This window comes from Ailuropoda melanoleuca, chromosome 13 (genome assembly GCF_002007445.2).
Source record: "Ailuropoda melanoleuca isolate Jingjing chromosome 13, ASM200744v2, whole genome shotgun sequence".
Taxonomy (NCBI): domain Eukaryota; kingdom Metazoa; phylum Chordata; class Mammalia; order Carnivora; family Ursidae; genus Ailuropoda; species Ailuropoda melanoleuca.
The window spans coordinates 13,375,649-13,394,685 of NC_048230.1; the positions used below are offsets into that span (position 1 = coordinate 13,375,649).

At 44.6% G+C, this 19,037-nt stretch overlaps 1 protein-coding gene across 1 annotated transcript in view; it reads right to left on the reverse strand.

The window, feature by feature from the left end:
* Window positions 1-769: 769 nt before the first annotated feature.
* The window catches only part of YPEL2 (yippee like 2), a 60,289-nt gene continuing 42,021 nt past the window's right edge, over window positions 770-19,037 (reverse strand). Inside the window, exons 3-5 of the mRNA XM_034639909.1 lie at window positions 9,583-9,626; window positions 8,500-8,608; window positions 770-4,576 (exon numbers count right to left, since the gene is read on the reverse strand). Of these exons, the coding sequence (XP_034495800.1) occupies window positions 4,487-4,576; window positions 8,500-8,608; window positions 9,583-9,626 (243 nt within the window). The 3' untranslated portion in view covers window positions 770-4,486. The remainder of the gene's footprint in view (window positions 4,577-8,499; window positions 8,609-9,582; window positions 9,627-19,037) is intronic.

Sequence of the window (19,037 nt, forward strand, 5' to 3'; positions counted from 1 at the left end):
CAAACCCAACAAACACAGTTTGTAAACACAAGCATAAATAGACAGATTCCATATTGAAAGATCGTCTCTGCAGGTTGGAAAAGGGAACCGACTCTCACTTTCACCAAATGTTATATAAAAACATACAGGCAGATCGAAGTTGGTGATGGGAATAGCTTGTTTCTTCTTGGCTTTACCTTTCACTGCTGGCAGATTTCATGACTGTATTTTGCTTAAGAAAATAAAACATCTCTTTCCTCTACCTTAACCACTAGCATGTTTTCTCACTCGAGGCAGACTCTTTGTTAAAATATCTAAGTTGATTGTGTTCAAGATTTGATTTCCCAGCCTCTCCTGAACCTGAGGCAATCTGACCTTAAAATAAAATAAACTATTTACCTATAAGGTATGTGTATTATTTTACTGATGTTCTTTCAACCCAAACCAGTGAACGATGTGGCTTCTACAACAACTAGAACCCTGGGGTACGCAAGGAGTACACGCACATCTCAGAAACACACAGACTTGACTTTGCTTGATCTTCACAAACAACAGATTTCCTTTACAATCTGGGAAAGTTGAGCACACAAAGAAAAAGGAGCAAAGTAGCAACAGCTCCACGCTCAGAAAAATAAATTCCTCATGGTTTGTGCTGTTGGTCCACTCAGAAACAAAACAACCAGAGAGAAAGAGAAGAAAGCCTTATGTCCCCAAGGTGTAAACTGTAGGTATAGTGTCCCCAATAAAAAAGAAAAAAGGAGGCACGGTCCAAAGTGCTTTTTACACACACACACACACACACACACACACACACACACACGCAGGCATACACGCACACACACGCATTAAAAACAAGATTCCGATTTGTTGGAAATTCTTCCAACAAGAGGAATCACTAAGTTGTTACTAAATCTGATTTTATTTATTTTCTTTTCTAGCCAATATTGGTGCAAGAAAATATTTCAATTATCAACCTGGTAACGTACTGCAGAGTCTGTTCCATCGGGGAAAAAAATGCAGAGAGCCATTTCTTTATTGCCTCTATCCAGACTAAAGTGATACAGACCTCTTTTTTTTTTTTTTAAAGAGTATATTGGTGATCACCATTTCCCTTAAAATATACTTCAAGAAATGCAGAGGAAACCACAGAATTTAAAAATGAAAATAAAAAGTGCTCTCAGGGGATCTGAGAAAACAGCACCAAATATATTATTTAAAAAATTAAATATTATTTACAAAAGTATATTTCACAAGCAACTTTTTTTCATATATATATCCACTTGAAAATCTTTTTATAAAGGGGACACCTCTTTTTCCCACACTGACCCACCAGTCAAGATTTACTCTCTCCCATCTCCAGGATCGTGCTGTCTTGGAGTTGGGGCAGCACTCCGTCAGGCCCAGCTGACAGTCTGTGGGCATCAGGTCTGGCTGTATTTGATTCATGTCAAATCAACCCATCAGCAGCCTGAGACTAACATCCTGGGGTGTGGGTGTAATCCAGGGCCACCGAGGCCACATGACCTAGAACAGCACAGGGGAGACGGACCTAGAGAGTCTGCCGGCTGGACTTCAGTTGCAAATGAAGGCAGCTGTTGGCTGAGGTATAGAACTTCATGCCTTCCCTTTCTCACTTCTCCCTGCATCCCGCTCTACTCCCTGCGCCCTGCCTAGGCTTTACCATCGAACTCCAATTCCCTGAACCCGCCAGGGGTGAATGGATGAGGTCTTTGGTTATGCTCTGAGTCAATAATTTGGTGAGGAAATTAAAGAAGGAACTGACTGAGGCCATGAGTTGATGTGCCTCCATCACTCAGCTGCGGTCTGTCCAATACTGCTAGATGTTAGGTAGACAAGCCATGAATGGAGCTAAGTTATAAGAAGCACTTTCGGTTTCATTGACACAAAGGGAAAGCCTAATGAGTTTTTTTTTTTCCCCCTGTAGTTATGGAAAAACCAACATTCTACTCAGATCTTTTGCACCAAGTATGGTGCCACACCCATTGGATGCTCAATGGGTAAAGAACTGGAAACAAAAACAAAAAAGCAAAAAACCAGAACCTGGGTCTAACTGGAGCCTGCTCTGATCCATGCAACAGTCAGAGGTCTCATCCCCAAGGAAGAACAGTGGCACATTGGTCTCCTCTGCCCCTTGAAAATTCTAGGGCACCCCGTGTCTGGCTTCTGTCACCACACTCCATTTTCAGTCTCAAAGACAAAACACCTACCCATGCTTAACCCCCATTTTCTTTCTATGGAAAGGAGTATCAACAGCCAGGACATTCCCTGAGCAAAGGGACTAATCAAAATCTCTAAGTGAAGGCCACTACCTTCAGGGCAGATAGAAACGGGGATCTAGGATCTCTGTGCTGGGAAGCCAGCTTAGGAATGTGAAAGTTGAAAATGCTTTCTATTGAGATCTTGGCCCGCGGAGCCAGAAGAGCTTTCTCTCTGGGAGCGGAAATGAAATACTTCTTCTGAACCTCAGTCTGCTTTTTAGTAATGTGGGGAGCACTTAATCTCTCAGGGTTGCTAAAATACCAAAAAATGTGGCTAAAAAGCCTCTGGAAACAAGATTCAATATCTAAGAATCCTTTTGTGTTACAGAAGCGGTCTACTGCTAAACCTGGAGCCACCCAGCTTCCCCTCAGTCCTGGGTCCATCACTGTCCAGGGCAGGACCACGCCTAGCTCAGGTCCCCCCCCCCCCCCCCCCCCCCCCCCCCCCCGGCAATCAACCCACAGACATATGAAAAGGCATTTCCACCATGGACTCCCTCTCTATGGGAATTTGTCTAAATTCTGGAAATGTCCCTGGTTGGCTGCTTGAATCCTGATGAATCAAATTTTACAGATTCTTACCTCTACAAACGAACTCTTCTATGACTTTTAAGGTGATTTTCCTATAGGATCAGCCTACTTAGAGAATGAGATGCTGAGAATTAGCTAACATAACCTGCATATATCTTAACATTAATTACATTTTCGGTCTAAGCAATAAAGTTAACTCAGTGAAATGAGTTTCGGTTGTGCACCGTGTACTGGCTGAACTGCTGGGAGAATACACTTCACAGTGCTGGGTAACTGTAACAAACTCCTTTCTTTCATTAGCCTTATTAAGGATTTGTTCTCTGAACTTTGGTTTGGTTTGCGAGATGGGAGGCAGGGGCTAATATTGGAATTTGTAACTTGATGTCGGAAATCGTATCTAGGCCCTCCCCACTGCTAGATCACTCTGACCATTTCTCTCCACACAAAGCATTCAAGTCCAAGGAGAACAGGTAGGGGCATGGGGAATCTACCGGCCAGGTTATCACTAAGCTCAAAGCCTTGGGACTTTGTTTTCCACAATCTACAATGATAGAACTGGAGAAAAACACCCAAAACTCTATGTACAAAGAATTGCTGATCTCACTGAAGCCACTGCATATACCAAAGGGGAAAGATGCACTAACCTGTAATGGTTCAAATCTAAACTATTCCCAGCACTGCCCCACCCCACCCCCTTCCTTGCCACAAGGCTCTTCTCTTACTAAGGGTCAAGAAAAAAGGTTAGACAGTCAGAATTGCTAACTGCTTCTACTTTTTATTTTTTCTGGCCCAGTATCTGAGCCATTTCTGCAGGAGCTCCCCAACTACTGCCCCCTTTGTTCCCTGTCCTCCTCAATTACTGATTATAGTTGGTTGGGGGCCAAAGCCTTTGGGATGTTTGGATCTTGCACCCATTGCAAATAGCAGTCCTCCTCTTCTCACCTACGGTGGCTGAAGAGGCAAAGATTACCTGAAGGAGCAGTGAGGCATCAGAGTTATCAAAATCACCTGGGCTTTTCACTCTCTGCTTCCACGACACCCCCAACTCAACCCAGAACCAGGACCCTGCCCTCCTAGAGTTAGGGCCAGTTCTTGCACTCACACCCTAACCTGGCACAGTCGGTGTCAGGAAAAGAAGCTTCTGATCAGAGAGAATGAAGTCATGAGGTATTTTTTTTTTCTCTTTGTCCTTTTAGACAAGTTGATTATTTCAAGCCTAAGTTACCAGGACTCCAGAAGCAGCACAATTTTGTTCCTACCTCTTAATGGCCCATCCCCTGCCCACCCCTGGGACCCTCAAGGCTCCCCCTTCCCCTCTTCCTCACACCCTCGTGCTGTGCCACTGCTTTCCTGACAAGAGGCTATCAGGCAGCTCTTACGTGGGCCCTAGGGCCCTATCAAGGTGGGCTGCCGCCATGCGGTCAGGCATCTGTTCCTTTCGTTGTTTTGTTTTCAGCCAACACAAGAACAGAGAGAGAAGCCAGGATCAACTCACAAACAGATACAAAGCAAAGAGACAGAGAGACAGCGATTTAGAGGCCGGTCACCAGAAAGACGGCGTCAGGGTGGGAGAATGCCCCAGATGGCAAGGCCCCTAAATGGATGGAACCAAGTGTTCAGTCACTCTCTCACGCTTGGGTAGAATGTTCGGTTGGATGGCGTTCACGTGGACACTGGGTTAGGTGGATACCCTCCGATCAGTCCCAGCCATTATCCTTGATCATGTGTGCTAGCTCAATGATGTATTTGCCTTCTTTATATTTCTGGCTGCTTTCAAAGGCATGTTCCTAGGAGACACAAAGGAAGAGAAAAGACACCAAATGACCAAAGCAAATAGGTGACTTGTAGTAATGGAGCGATCAGGACCAGCTTCACCTGGGCTGAGAGAATTCCCGCCACTCAAGACACGCCACGTCCTCTTCACTGAGTCCAGCTCTGAGGCAGCACCAGGACTTCCTCAATATTTACAACAGAGTTTCAATATTTTGCAATTTAAATATTCTAAACATTCTTCTCAATATTTACAATAGAATTTCTTCAGGATCTCTGCTCATTTAAGGCTTTGCCCAAATGTCACCACCTTCGTAAGGTCTTTCCCTACTATTCTACTTTAAAAGCACAACTTCCACCCCAGAACTCCCTCTTCCTGCTTCATTCTTCTCCATGGCACTTACCATTTTCAAACACACAGTACAACCTGCAGTCTATTGTGCCTACTGGCTCGCACCACAACAACACGAATTTCATGGCAGGGAGAGGTTTTCATTTATTTTGTTCACTGCAGTATCCCTCATGCCTAGAAGACTGCTTGCCAGATAACAGGTCTTCAGTAACTGTTGAGTGAGTGAGTGACTGTGTGTGCGTGCACGTGAGCACACACACGTGTACATGTAAAAATCTTAGGGGAACTTGGTTTCAAATGCTAACCAGAAATGTGCTCTATGGATGTATCCATGAAGTTTCTATGGCATAATTCTCAACTTTACTTTGTTACACTTAGAGAAAAGACACTCAAGGAAAGAACAAAGTATTGTGGGGCCAAACAGGTCTGTCTCTTATTTATCTTGCTGTTTCTATGTCAGGTGTGTTAAGTCTGTTTTTCCTTCACTGCCTTTCTCCAGGGAGAAAGGAGCTACATGAACTCCAGGCTGAAGAACCTGGCAGCCCTCATGCCCCACCCAGCTGCCAGGCCTCCAGAGAGAAAATGCAATAGAAACCACCTGGCAGATTACCATCCTAAATTTACAACACTGTGGGTGGGCTTGCAGGCTAATAGGCCCCACGGCGGCGGCGGCGGCGGCGGGCGGCGGAAGGGTATTTTATCCCCAGACGCAGATGTATAAAAACATCTTAGTTTATTATATGAAAAACACTGGTCATCACAGTCATTAGACGGCTGGGCTCGATGTGCAGAAGCAGCGGACATCAGCTCTTTTTCTGAGTCTTCCAACTCAGTAAGCAACTCAACCCTCCTGCCTGTAGATTCTGGGCAGCATCTGTATGAACTCTGTCTCTGTTCCTAGAGCTCCGGGGATTTGGGTCTCCGAACAAGAGCTCACACTTGAGCCTCTTGCTGAGAGAGGAATCATTCCACAAAGTGGAGAGGGGAGAAGTGAGGGGAGGGGCACTGAGCAAGAATGTGCAAACACATCACACACACATGCAAGAGCTGTGGACTCAGCAGTCATTTCCCTGACATTTCATTATTCCTCAGCTCCGTGTGTGTGTGTGTGTGTGTGTGTGTGTGTGTACACACAACAAAGGAATGTGGTTTGAGAATAAGACCTATTGTTCCGTGGTGGTAGTGTGTTCACGATAGCAGGGAGGTAAAAAGAAAACTAGGAAAGCAAGAATATATCCCTATTAAACAAACAAAAAAAGCCAAGAGAAAAAAAATTCAACAGCCCCCAAGCCCCAAGCCAAAGGGCACTTGCAAAATGTCCTAACAGGACTCCAGTGGACAGAACACTATCTCTGGAGTCTGCAGAAACACCCCAGACTGAATCCTGGCCCCAGAATCATCACTTAACCACTTGCGTTTACAACTGCAAACTTTCCATTTACAAAACGGGGATAATTAAAAGTACTTCACAGGATTACTGTGAGGGTCAGAAGAAATAATGGAATGAGAGATTGGAGCACTGGCCTGAGACTTGAGAGGTAATCAATAAATATTTGGGGGAGATGGGGTTTCTCTACTGTCCTGTGTATATCACTATGCCCGTCAAGCTGTTTTGTCTGTTTCCCTGTAGCTTTCCTCCCTGCTATCGTGACTGTAAACGCCCCCAAGGGCAAGTATTAGATTGAGTTTACTTTGTACCCAACACAAAGGCTTTAAATAAACCTTTGTCAAAGGCTTTAAATAAACCTTTGTCAAAGGTGTGAATCATTTTACCTGAAGGAGCAAAACCAAGAACTCAGATTTACCTTCTCTCTGTAATCCTGCACATCAGTCAATGGAGTAAGATGACCAAGAGGTTGGGGAAACAAAGGGCAGAACATTTCTGAATAATTAAAACCAGAACTGTGGCCCCCAGATCACCCAGAGGGGCCACCAGCCATACAGGGGAAAACAGGCCAAGGCTAGTTTTTCCCACAAGAAGCAATCAGGGAAACCATAGGGATCTGTGACCATCTTGGCATCGTGAAACACGCCACGTAGGGTTTTTCCTTCTAATTCTGAACATTTCAAGGGAGGTGTGAAAGATGGAATCTAAAGGCAAGGCTGCTCTGTAGCAGACCCCACCTGAGGCAGTTAAGATTTGCGCGTTTTTGGGGGCGCCTGGGTGGCGCAGTCGTTAGGCGTCTGCCTTTGGCTCAGGGCGTGATCCCAGCGTTCTGGGATCGAGCCCCACATCAGGCTCCTCTGCTGGGAGCCTGCTTCTTCCTCTCCCACTCCCCCTGCTTGTGTTCCCTCTCTCACTGGCTGTCTCTGTCAAATAAATAAATAACATCTTTTAAAAAAAAAAAAAGATTTGCGCGTTTTTGAACTTCGGTTAAATGGAATCATACTTTCATGTCGGGCTTCTGCTCAACATCTTTTTTATTTAAATAGACTTCTTCGTATTTTTAGAGCAGTTTTAGGTTCACAGCAAAAAGGAGCAGAAGGCAAGGAGGTTTCCCCTGTACTCTCTGCTCCCACATAACGCACAGCCTCCCCCATTCCCGGAGCCCTGCAAAGTGGTGTATTTGTCACAATCAACAAACCTACACTGGCACGTCATTTTGACTCTGCGGGCAGTTGGGACGCCTCCTCCGGGCTCTTCCGAAGCTAACAGCTAACTAACCACAGGTCATATGAGCCAGCCCCACACTGGCCCAGGGCAACTGACAGGACAGGGAATTTATGGCATTTTACATGGCATAAACTGTCTTCCCAGAGACAGTAAGACTCATTTTTCAATATCCCCACCATGACCAGGTAGAAAAAAGCACATGAAAATATCTGCCAATAATAAATGTATCTACCAGCAATAACAACAAAAGTTTATTTTCACCCTGGAGAAGGACTTCTCACTCTATCTGTTGAGTTAAACAGCGAAGGAATGAATGAATGAACAGTAGGGAGAGTCCAGCCATGACTATATCTAACAGTGGACATTAACATGTTTGATGATGTCTAGCACAGGGCCTAGGACCTGAGAGATGTTTCAGGGACATTTACTGGAGCAAAGTGCACGGGCTCAGCAATGAGACTCCTGGAAGCCTATATCCTGGTTTGGCCATGTAATGGCTAGATAACATCGGATGTACTATTCACCTCCCTATGCCTCCGTTTCCTCATCCATAAAATAGGGAATAAAATATGACCTACCTTCTAAGGACGCTGTGAAGATCAAATAAAATAATATAGGCCTGGAACACAGTAAGTTTGTGGAAATGTTATGTGCTGCTATTATTACTATTATTAGTTAAACTGTAAAGCAGGTGTGTGTGTGTGTGTGTGTGTGTGTGTGTGTGTTTATCTGTTTCAGGGGCAGGTGCAAAGGAATGAGTAGGAGAAGGGGACTGTCAGAGAAAAGAGAAGAATGAATGTGGCAGACAGGAGTGTGCCAGGAACTGCTCTTTGGATCCAGCTGCCTGCTCCCTGGACTAAGATAATCCCGCAAGGTCACAGGAAGCCAGGAGAAGAAAGCAATCTTCCAGCACAAGGCTCTCAGCTACTCACTTCACCACCCTCTCGCCACTGACCAGACTCCTTAGTACTCACATATTTCCAGCCCAGCGTGGTTTTGCAGTTTTCACAGTAAATGTCTGCGACTGCATGGAGTCCTGTTAGCAACACTCGCTCTTCTGCGGGCCCGCAGCCCACATTAACTCTGTGCCAAGGGACAGAGAGAGAGAATGGGTAGTTAGTCACACATTCATCCTCGGTCGTTCAAGCTGAGCTTGCAGCGAGAAAATAACTGAGCACGGACGCCTCATGGGAAGCCAACACTGAGAACGGCGTTGTTTGTGACCCAAAGTGATAACAGCCCCTAAAAGGTAGCCATGTGGAAACACCTCCATTGAAATGCATGTGAGATCTGCAAGTTCTGACCGAGTCTATGAAAAAGTCTTTATGGTTGAGACTTTGCTTAGAAGGTTTCTAACTAATGCTTCTAATCTTGTGACCTAAGGGGACCAACTGATGGCCACACTGTGAAGAACACAGCCGTCAGCATGGGTCCTCAGCTCAGAGCTTACCGAGGACGGAATGCAGCCGAAGATGTCAAACACGACATCCACACAGTCTTGTCCTGATTACAAGACTGAACGAGCCCTGTATTATCTCCAGCTCAACATGCTACATTGCCATTGTCACACTTCATCACACTTGTGTGAGCATCACCTTCCTTTCTCAGGGGATAGGCTATAAATGAGAGCCCTGTAGGCCACGACTGTAGTGGGGGAGGCTCGTTACTAACGGGGCCCTTTCCTCCAGCCCCTGCTCCTGCTGCGATCTCTGTGTCTTTTGTTCGACCTCCTCTCTCTTCCCGGATGACTCATCTCAGATCTGGTTATGAAGCCTCCACGATGAGGCTCTCGGAAGAACTTCAACTTTTTCCCTATGAGGCTATAGCCCTCTGATGTGCCTACTGTGGGTAGTAAATGTATTACTTTTAGCCAAAGATGCTGCCCCCCAAAAAATTCCCAAAGATAATTGGCTATCTACTGTGGAGAGTAAAGTTTCGTAGGGCTTTTATTGTCGAAGAGGGGTAGGGGCCATTGTTGAATGACCACTGAGTGGTGCTCCCACCCCCCTCCCCTGGATAAAATTTGCACCAAACCAGGGATTACCAGAGACACTCACACTGAGTTAAAGAGGTATGCTCGTCCTTGACTTCCTTGGAACGACTGAAATGCAAGAAAACAAATCGATAGTTAGATATCCATTTCACCCACCCGTTCGGGAAACCAGCCCCACATAGCAATAATCATGACCTTCAAGGATTGACACAGAGAGAGAAAAAAAAAAAGGCCCTGAGCCATTTAATACTCAAGCTGACAGCTAGCACGGGGGAGGACAAGAGGAGAGAATAAACAGAGCTACAGAGCTTGGGCCGGCCCACACTTGGACTGTTTTCACCAGCCCAGGTGAGGAGATAGAAAAACCAAATTCCACAGTATCATTGAAAACTTTTTCCCTCCTGACACCGTCTGTTTTTTTAATCCACCCAAGATAATCCACACTGGCCTTTGCTGGACCCACTTGATTTCAGGCATCTGTGGGGGCCACAGCTTTCCTCGTGCTGGTTAGGGAAACCAGTGTGAGCACTTTGCTTGCCCTCTTGGTCCAGCCCTGAGAAGATGGCAAAGAATGCCCAAAGCAAGAAAGAATAAACCAGCAAACCTACACTTCTCACTTCTTGTAGATCCTAACTGCCCCACAGTAACAGTCCTCCTCCATGGGAGCGTGGGAGCTCTCCTGAGGTGTAAGCAACTTGATCTCTAGATCACAGGAATGCTCATTAAGCAGCAATCCCATTTTAAATTCTAGCTTAAATATGAGCTGCTCTCTTCCGGCTGAAGGGTGGCAGGGAACAGGAGAAACATGAGCCAAAGCTGGCCATGCAGTTTGGCTTTTACTTCCATTAACATAGGCCCTCGCCGTGTTTCCCTCCTCTGGTTACACTGAAATGTCTGGCTGACATGAGCCATCCGTGTTCTGCTTTGCTGCCTGCATTTTTAATGTGAATCGTACTCTGAACCAAACATCCTGGTGTTCTCTGAAAACCACTCTAAAAACAAACAAATAAATAAGGGACTCTCCCATGACCTCTATTACTCAGTGGCTGGAGAAATCCAGTGGTGACTGGTTAACACAGGACCAGAGGGTAGGAGAGAACCAGACAGGACACAGATCACCGCACACCAGACAGCCATTGTCAGAAATACAGGACTTTAGGGATCAGTGCCGCCAGCCAGAAAGAAAGGCAAAATTTCTGACTTGTGGAAAAACTGCCTTTAGGGCAGCTGGATTGTTGGTTGCCTCCAACATACAAATGCACCAGAGGCCTTTGCTCCCAGGTGGAGCTCCAAGAGGCAAGCAGATGTTCCCCAGCAGCCGTTCAGACTGAAACCAGCTCTATCCTTTGGGTTTTGAAACATTCCTGGGGAACGTAAGAATGCCCAGGTTAGAAGAAGCAGGAATAGGAGTGTCCCAGCCTTGAAAACCTGGAGGTCTATGCCGAGTGTTTGGAAGAGACATTGTCCCTGTGACACAGACCAGGGACTTAGACAACCTGTTAGTTCAACCCTGGAGCAGAAAGACACCTAGCACTGCAAGGAAGCCAAGGCTTCACCGTCTGGCCTCACCAACTTCCGCGGTCTCTCACTACGGTATCCTTTGCTCTAGTTGGGCCAAACCACCGCAGTTCCTGGAACTTGCATTTCACCCATTTGCCCAGGATGTTCCCTCAGATGGGGAGGCTTGTCCACCTCACCAATGCTAGGCCTTGGCTCAGCTTCCTCTCTTTCGTAAGGCTTTCCCTGACCTCCCCCGGAAGAGGCACCCATTGGCACCCACGTTCTGGATTCCTCCTGTCCCCTGTCTGTTCCTCTTTCTTAGCACTGAACATACTGGATCTAATTTATGTTTATTTTCTAACTCCCTCACTAGACTGTGAGCTCCCTGAAGGGAAAGGCCAAGTCTTCCCACTCTCTGAACCCCTAGACCAGAGCACATGAACCTGGCACACTGTAGGCATTTATTAAATAGTTACTCCACTGGGGAATTGCCCTTAATTTCCTTTATTTAAGTGGCTTTATTGATGTGTAAGTGACGTTATAAACTGTACTTATTTAAAGTGCACTGTTTGTATCTACCTGTGAAAACATCACCACAATCAAGACCATGACACCCAAAAGTTTCCTTTTGTCCCTCTTCATCTTATTGCCTTCCCTTCCCTCCTCATCCACCAGCAGCCACTGCTGTCACTGTCGCTTGTACTCTCCGGCTTTTTATAAATGAAATCACACAGTACATAGTGCTTTTTGTCTGGCTTCTCTCACACAGCGTCATTCTTCCAAGATTCATCCACGTTGTTGCATTTTATCAAAAGCTCATTCCCTGGGGCACCTGGGTAGCACTGTCAGTTAAGCTTCTGACTCTTGGTTTCAACTTGGGTCATGATCTCAGGGTCGTGAGATCGAGCCCCGCGTTGGGCTCCGTGCTCAGCGTGGAGTCTGCTTATCCCTCTCTCCCTCCTCATCTCTTTCGTTCAAATAAATAAATATCTTTTTGGTTTTGGTTTTGTTTTTTTAAAAAGCTCATTCCCTTTTTATTGCTCGGTCGTATTCCATTCTATGGATTTAGCACAGTTCCTTTATATTTGGTCTGATTTTCATAAGGGATTTGGACTAGTCAACCTCCCAAGCCCCTTACAGCTCCAAAATTACATTCTCTTGTAATTCCTGGTTCTACATTATGGATAACCAGGGGCATCATCTTCTAAGAAACACTTGTTATGAACTTCAAGTTTGCAGCTTAGAAGAATGTGGCTATGGGAAAACAAATTCTAGAAGAAAGCAGACAGGAAGGTGACAACACAAAGCAACACAGCTCTACCATTTGTAACAGGACAAGGCATTTACTTCCCAACACACACAGATCTACGACACCCACAGAGAATCGGGAATGCAGGCAGAGAAGCAGCACTGTAAGACTTTCCGGGATAGAGGAATCGCCAGAAGGTATGTCAGACAACCAGAGTAGGGAAAAAACACTGAATTTTTAACCTATTTTTACCTTTCTTTCTGTTATTATTATTTTCTATTTTTATCTTTAAAAAAAAGTGTCACTAAACAGTCATAGCGATTTGCCACAGGGATCTTCCCTGGGCTAGCATCATGTGTGCACAGGTATCTAGAAGGAAGTTCCACATTTTTCTTTTGTAAAAAGATGAGCATTCCAAACTCTCTGGCCTTTGCTGTAAGAAGTAGCTGGCAGTAGTATGGTACTCTTATTCTGCAATATTTTCCAAAGAATAAACCACAAAATCTGTCCCTTCAAAGTACAGGTGACATTTTAACAGGGAATGGGAATATCAACCTCTTTTCAAAAGGAACTTATGCTATGGAGAGAACTGGTATCTGACAATGTATTCATTTTATATGATCTTTGTAGTTTAGAATTGTTATGGCTGTACAAAAAATTGATTCAAAACGAATGATACTTAGAAGAAAATGCAGGTGGAAATCTTTGTGTTAGAAAAAATTTCTTAGATCCTGTCCCAGAAACAATTTATAAAAGAAAAAGACTACTAAATTGAACTTCATCAAAATTTCAAACTTACTTTGAAAAACAAAGAGAAAAGTTAAGCCATAGACTGGGAAAAAATATCTGGAAATCATATAATAGACAAAGCACTTGTACCTGAAATATACAAAGAACTCTCAAAATTCAACAATAAGGAACAAAAACACAATTTTAAAATGAACGAAAGAGGCTCTCTGCTCCTAACCCATTCAAACAGACATGAGAATCTTTTGGTGTAGTGCCAGCCACACCCCCAGACACAGTGGTGAAGGTCAGAGTAAATGAGTTTAGTCGTATTCTGTGCCTGGTCACCAGGGCTGCTTTCAACTCTGGCAAAGTGGATATTGTCACCATGAGTGACACCTTCATTGACCTCAACTACGTGGTCTGCATGTTCCAGTATGATTCCACTCATGGCAAATTCAACGGCACACTCAAGGTTCAGAATAAGAAATTTGAATGGAAAGCTCATCTCCATTTTCCGAGAGCAAGATCCCTCCAACATCAAATGGGGTGATGCTGTGTTGAATATGTTGTGTAGTCCACTGGGGTCTTTGCTACCACTGAGAAGGCCAGAGCTCACCTGAAGGGTGGGGCCAAGTGGGTTATCATCTCTGCCACTTTCTGCTGATGCCTTATGTTTTTGATGGGCATGAACCGTGAGTAGGACAACCCCCTCAAGATTGTCAGCAATGCCTCCTGCACCACCAACTGCTTGGTCCCTCTGGCCAAGATCATCCATGACAACTCTGGCATTGCAGCCTCATGACCACAGTCCATGCCATCACTGCCAACCAAAGATTGTGGAGGCCCTTCTGGGAAACTGTGGCGTGATGGCTGAGGGGCTGTCCAGAGTATCATTCCTGCTTCTACTGGCACCGTCAATGTAGGCAAGGTCATCCCTGAGCTGAATGGGAAGCTCATTGGCATGGACTTCCTGTCCCCACCTGCAACATGTCAGTCATGGATCTGAGACCTGTGGCCTGGAGAAAGCTGCCAAATACGATGACATCAAGAAGGTGCTGAAACAGGCATCAGAGGGCCCCCTCAAGGGCATTCTGGGCTACAGTGAGAACCAGGTTGTCCCTTGCGACTTTAACAGTGATACCCCCCTTATACCTTTGATGCTGGGGCTGGCGTTGCCCTCAATGACCACTGTGTTGAGCTAATTTCCTGGGATGACAATGAATTTGGCTACAGCAACCAGGTGGTAGACCTTATGGTCCACATGGCCTCCGGGGAGTAAAAGCACCCTGGACCACCAGCCCAAGGGAGAGCAAGAGAAAGAGAGAGGCCTTCAGCTGCTGGGAAGTCCTTGCCCCAACTTGTCCCCTGACACACTGGGAATCTCATGACCTCTAGACAGTTTCCATCCTAGACCCCCTGAAGAAGGGGAGGGACTTGGGGAACCCAACCTTGTCATGTATCATCAATAAAGTGTACTTGTACCCAGCCAAAAAAAAAAAAAAAAAAAAAAACCAACAAAACAAACCTCAAAAACATTTTTAAATAAAAAATAAAATGAGCCAAAGATTTGAACAGCCTTCACCAAAGATAAACTGATGGTAAATAATCACATGAAAAGATGCTCAGCAAATTAAGAGCACAATGAAATCAAAACCACAAGGAGATACCACCTCACATGGGTCAGAATGGCTAAAATTAACAAGTCAGGAAATGACAGATGTTGGCGAGGATGCAGAGAAAGAGGAACCCTCTTATACTGTTGGTGAGAATGCAAGCTGGTGCAACCATGCTGGAAAACAGTATGGAGAGTCCTCAAAAAGTTGAAAATAAAGCTACCCTATGACCCAGCAATTGCACTACTAGGGATTTACCCCAGAGATACAAATGTAGTGATTCGAAAGAGCACCTGCACCCCAACGTTTATAGCAGCAATGTCCACAATAGCCAAACTGTGGAAAGAGCCCAGATGTCCATCGACAGATGAATGGATAAAGAAGATATGGTATATACATCTACAATGGAATATTATGCAGCCATCAAAAAATGAAATCTTGCCATGTGAAACAACATGGATGGAACTAGAGGGTATTATGATAAGCGAAATAGTCAGAGAAAGACAATTATCATATGATCTCACTCATATATGGAATTTAAGAAACAAAACATAGGATCATAGGGGAAAGGAGGGGAAAAATGAAACAAGACAAAACCAGAAAGGGACAAACCTTAAAAGACTCTTCTTAATCATAGGAAACAAACTGAGGGTGGCTGGAGCGGAGGGGGTAGGAGGACAGGGTAACTGGGTGATGGACATTAAGGAGGGCACGTGATGTAATGAGCACTGGGTGTTACATAAGACTGATGCATCGCTGACCTCTACCCCTGAAACGAGTATCACATTATATGTTAATTAATTGAATTTAAATAAAAAGTTAAAAAAACAAAACAAAAAACTCTGGAACAATGAGATTCTGAGAACTTTCAGGTTGGTGAACACATCAAAGTGAGCTTTGTGCCCTGAAAGGGCAGGAAGGCGCCACCCTCCCCTCTACCCTCATCCTTTGCTCTACCTATCTCTACCATTTGGCTGTTCCTGAGTTGCATCCTTTATAATAAAATGGTAGTCATAAGTGTGGGGGGAGAACCCTAGCACAGTGAGATATCACCACACACTTATTAGAATGGTTAAATTTTTGTAAGCTGTCAAAGCCAAGTACTGTCAAGAGTGTGTAGCAACTTGAACTCCCTCATACGCCCCAAAACTGTGTAGCCACTTTGGACGGGAGTTTGGGGGTTTCATTTACCCAAGTTTAACGAAAACCTATGTTCATGTAAAAACCTGCAGGAGAATGTTTTTACAGCAGCTTTATTCATAATTGTCCCAAACTGGAAACAACGTAAATGTCTCTCAGTTGGTGAACGGATAAACCGATACCTCCCATATAATGGTAGTAACCACGTGTTGATACATACCAACATGCATCTGGAATGCATCAGGCTAAGGTAAGTGGTTACCAAAGGTTATGGGTAAGGGGAGAATTTGACTGCAAGGAGTAACGGGGGAGACAGAACTGTCATCTTCATTATGGGTGTGCTTGTAAGACCAAGTATTTATCAAAACTCATCGGACTGTATACCAGAGAGTGAATTTTACTTTGTAAAAAATTTTTTTAAATTTTAAATCCAATAAAAATGTTAAAATAAGCCATCTCTATAATCTCCCATCTGTACACTGTATTTCTGTATTTAGACAATTAGGAAACAATTTCCTAATCTACTCGAAAGTATGCCAAACAAAGAGCCAACTGCAAAGTCCTGCGAGAACCTTTGTGTAATTGGGTAAATGGGGATCATGATTTTCATAGGCACAAACATGCTGATGTTGCATTTGAATTTACCTTTCTTTGTAAGAACTTTTCAGCAAGGGAAATTGTTAAAGTACTGAGAAATACTCTCATTAGGACATACCTCAAAATTACTGTATCAGAAAGTGATAAGCCAGTAATTTTTTTAAAAGAGCACATTAAATCACATACCCTCAATAAATAAGATTTGAAAACCAATTTATAATTGTTCTTTCTTCCTTTTAAATTATGAATCATTTCTTTCAATAAATCTTTATAATGTATATATTACATAACAGTACGTGTAAACCACTTCCAAGTAACCATATATTCCTAATATATACTCAAACATTTTACTAGTAGGAATATGTGATTTTGAAAGTTTGGAGACCACCCTGAGTGTTTCTGTCTGCTTCCGGGCAGGGCCTACAAGTAATTTCCTCTAAACTGGCATAGCCCAGGATTCCTAGAGAGTAGGGGATGGAGAGGACACATGGCAGAAAAGAGAAATGCCAGCCAGGCCCAGAGGTCCCGCCCAGGGCCACTATGGTTCCTGCAGGCCTGTTCCACGAAAGCGCGCTGGCCAAGGCCCACACTCTGCAAAGGGCTGTCTCCGAGGCACCATCTCCTCAGGTACGCTTCTGGGTGACGGTGAACCTGCTGGCTCAGCCTGGCTCTCAGGACCTGCTGAATTTCCTGGGACAGATCTCTGGAAGCTCTTCCACCATGGCTTCCACTCTGGGCCTCTGCCAAGGCAACATTAATGATGGGAAAAACAGCCACTGAGAACAACAGGCATCTTGCAAAGAGACACAGACGAGAATAGCCACGGCTGGGTCACTGTATCCTGTGGGGCCCAGCCCAGCCTGGCATACCCAGGCACGGGCTGGCACTCCTTTGAGTGAGCGTGGTACCAAAGGTGGGGAGACTGAAAGGAAGTTAAGGAAGCAATTAGAATGAAGCAAACAGAATTTCAGACCAAGAGATCCCAAACAGACTGTCAGACACATTTGTTTGCTGTCATTACTGCCAGGCAACAAGACCGCTCTTTTCCATGTTGTGTATCAACCAAGGCTGGTGTTCAGGACTCCAGGAAAGGTTTTTTTGTTGGTTTTTTTTTTTTTTTTAATAAATTACACAACACTTTTCTTCTGTCCTTTAAAGGAAAGTTATAGTTCCAGGCCCAGCCCTTCCAGCCAACTCAAAGGAACGGAAAGGGCTTTGAGTTTCCTGTTTAGTATCCAAAACCACTGATTTCTGGCCCCTTTGAAAGTCTGAAGGCAACAATTCCGTTTAAAAGTAGGAGGACCACTGAAAATGAATACTTTTCGGGGGGAGGTGGCAAAAGAGCAAACATATGGGTTCCCCCCCCCATAACAGGCACAGGTCCTCACCCTTGAGCAGACTCAGGCCTGAGGTCCTCCTAGCATGAAGCAGAGCCTCTCCAACTTAGGCCCTCTACTCCCACTGGGAAGGTCAACCGTTTCCTTTTTCTTTTTTTTAAAGGGGGTGGGAGAAATGGAGCGGGGGGAGAGGGGGAGAGAGATAGGCAGAGGGTGCAGGACAGAATCCCAAGCAGGCTCCACATCCAGCATGGAACCAAAGCGGGGGTCCATCTCACAACCCTGAGATCATGACCTGAGCCAAAACCGAGAGTCTTGACGCTTCACAGACTGCAACTCCCAGGCGCCCAAAGGTCAACCATTTCTAATGGAGCATGTGCCTCAGGAGGTGCAGAGAGATGAGGGAAGCAATGTTCACCTGCCCACCCAGCTGTGCTATCTGGGAGCTAGGTGCCTATCTGTGTATGATGAAAGGATCTAGCCTTGGCATCAGATCAGGAGCGAATCCTGGTTTTACAACTACAACTTATTAGCTACTTGACGTTGGGAGAAATATTCAGCCTCTCTTAGCTTTGACATCTTTTGTATCTGTAGATGGAAACCATGCCTATTTATAGGGTTTTTGAGGATAAGTAAAACAAGGTAAATGAAGTCCAGAGTAAAAGGAAGGTCAGTTCCCTCTCTTTCCTCTTTGGCCTTTTTAGGAGCCTGGAAAAGAGAGATGAAAAGGCTGATTCTAATCTACCTGGGTTTTCAAAATCCTTTTCTTTGGTGACTTTGATCTCCCCCTTTCTCTACTATTAAAACAAAGGGCAAGTGTTTCATTCTTAGCAACTCAACATCTCCATAAAAATGGAGGGATGAGGCTGAAGCTCCCCAGGATCCTTTCCAGTCATATTCTGTGAATCCTTTAAAGCACTTAGTGCTTGCTTCTCCCACCTACCATCCACAGGCAGTGTGAATTACACGGGCTTCAAAGAGGCAGACTGCCAGAGTATGAGTCCTGACTTTGCCATATACCAGCTACACTACTAACTTGAGAAAGCCAATTAACTGCTCTGAGACTTGATTTCCTAATCTGCAAAATGGGCACAATAAAACAGTACTCACACCAGCTTTCTATGAGAAATAAAGGAGATACTGTGATGAAAGAAAGTGCTTCATAAACTTCAAGGCTTTATATATATTTTGTTGTTGTTACAATTTCTTTTTATCATACAGCTATAAAAGAACTTATTAGTACAAACGTAAAGTTGAGTTCTTTTTAACTGAAATGTAATTCGCATTACCATAAAAGTCATCCTCTTAAAAGTATACAGCTCAGTGGCTCTTGATACATTCGTAAGGTTGCGCA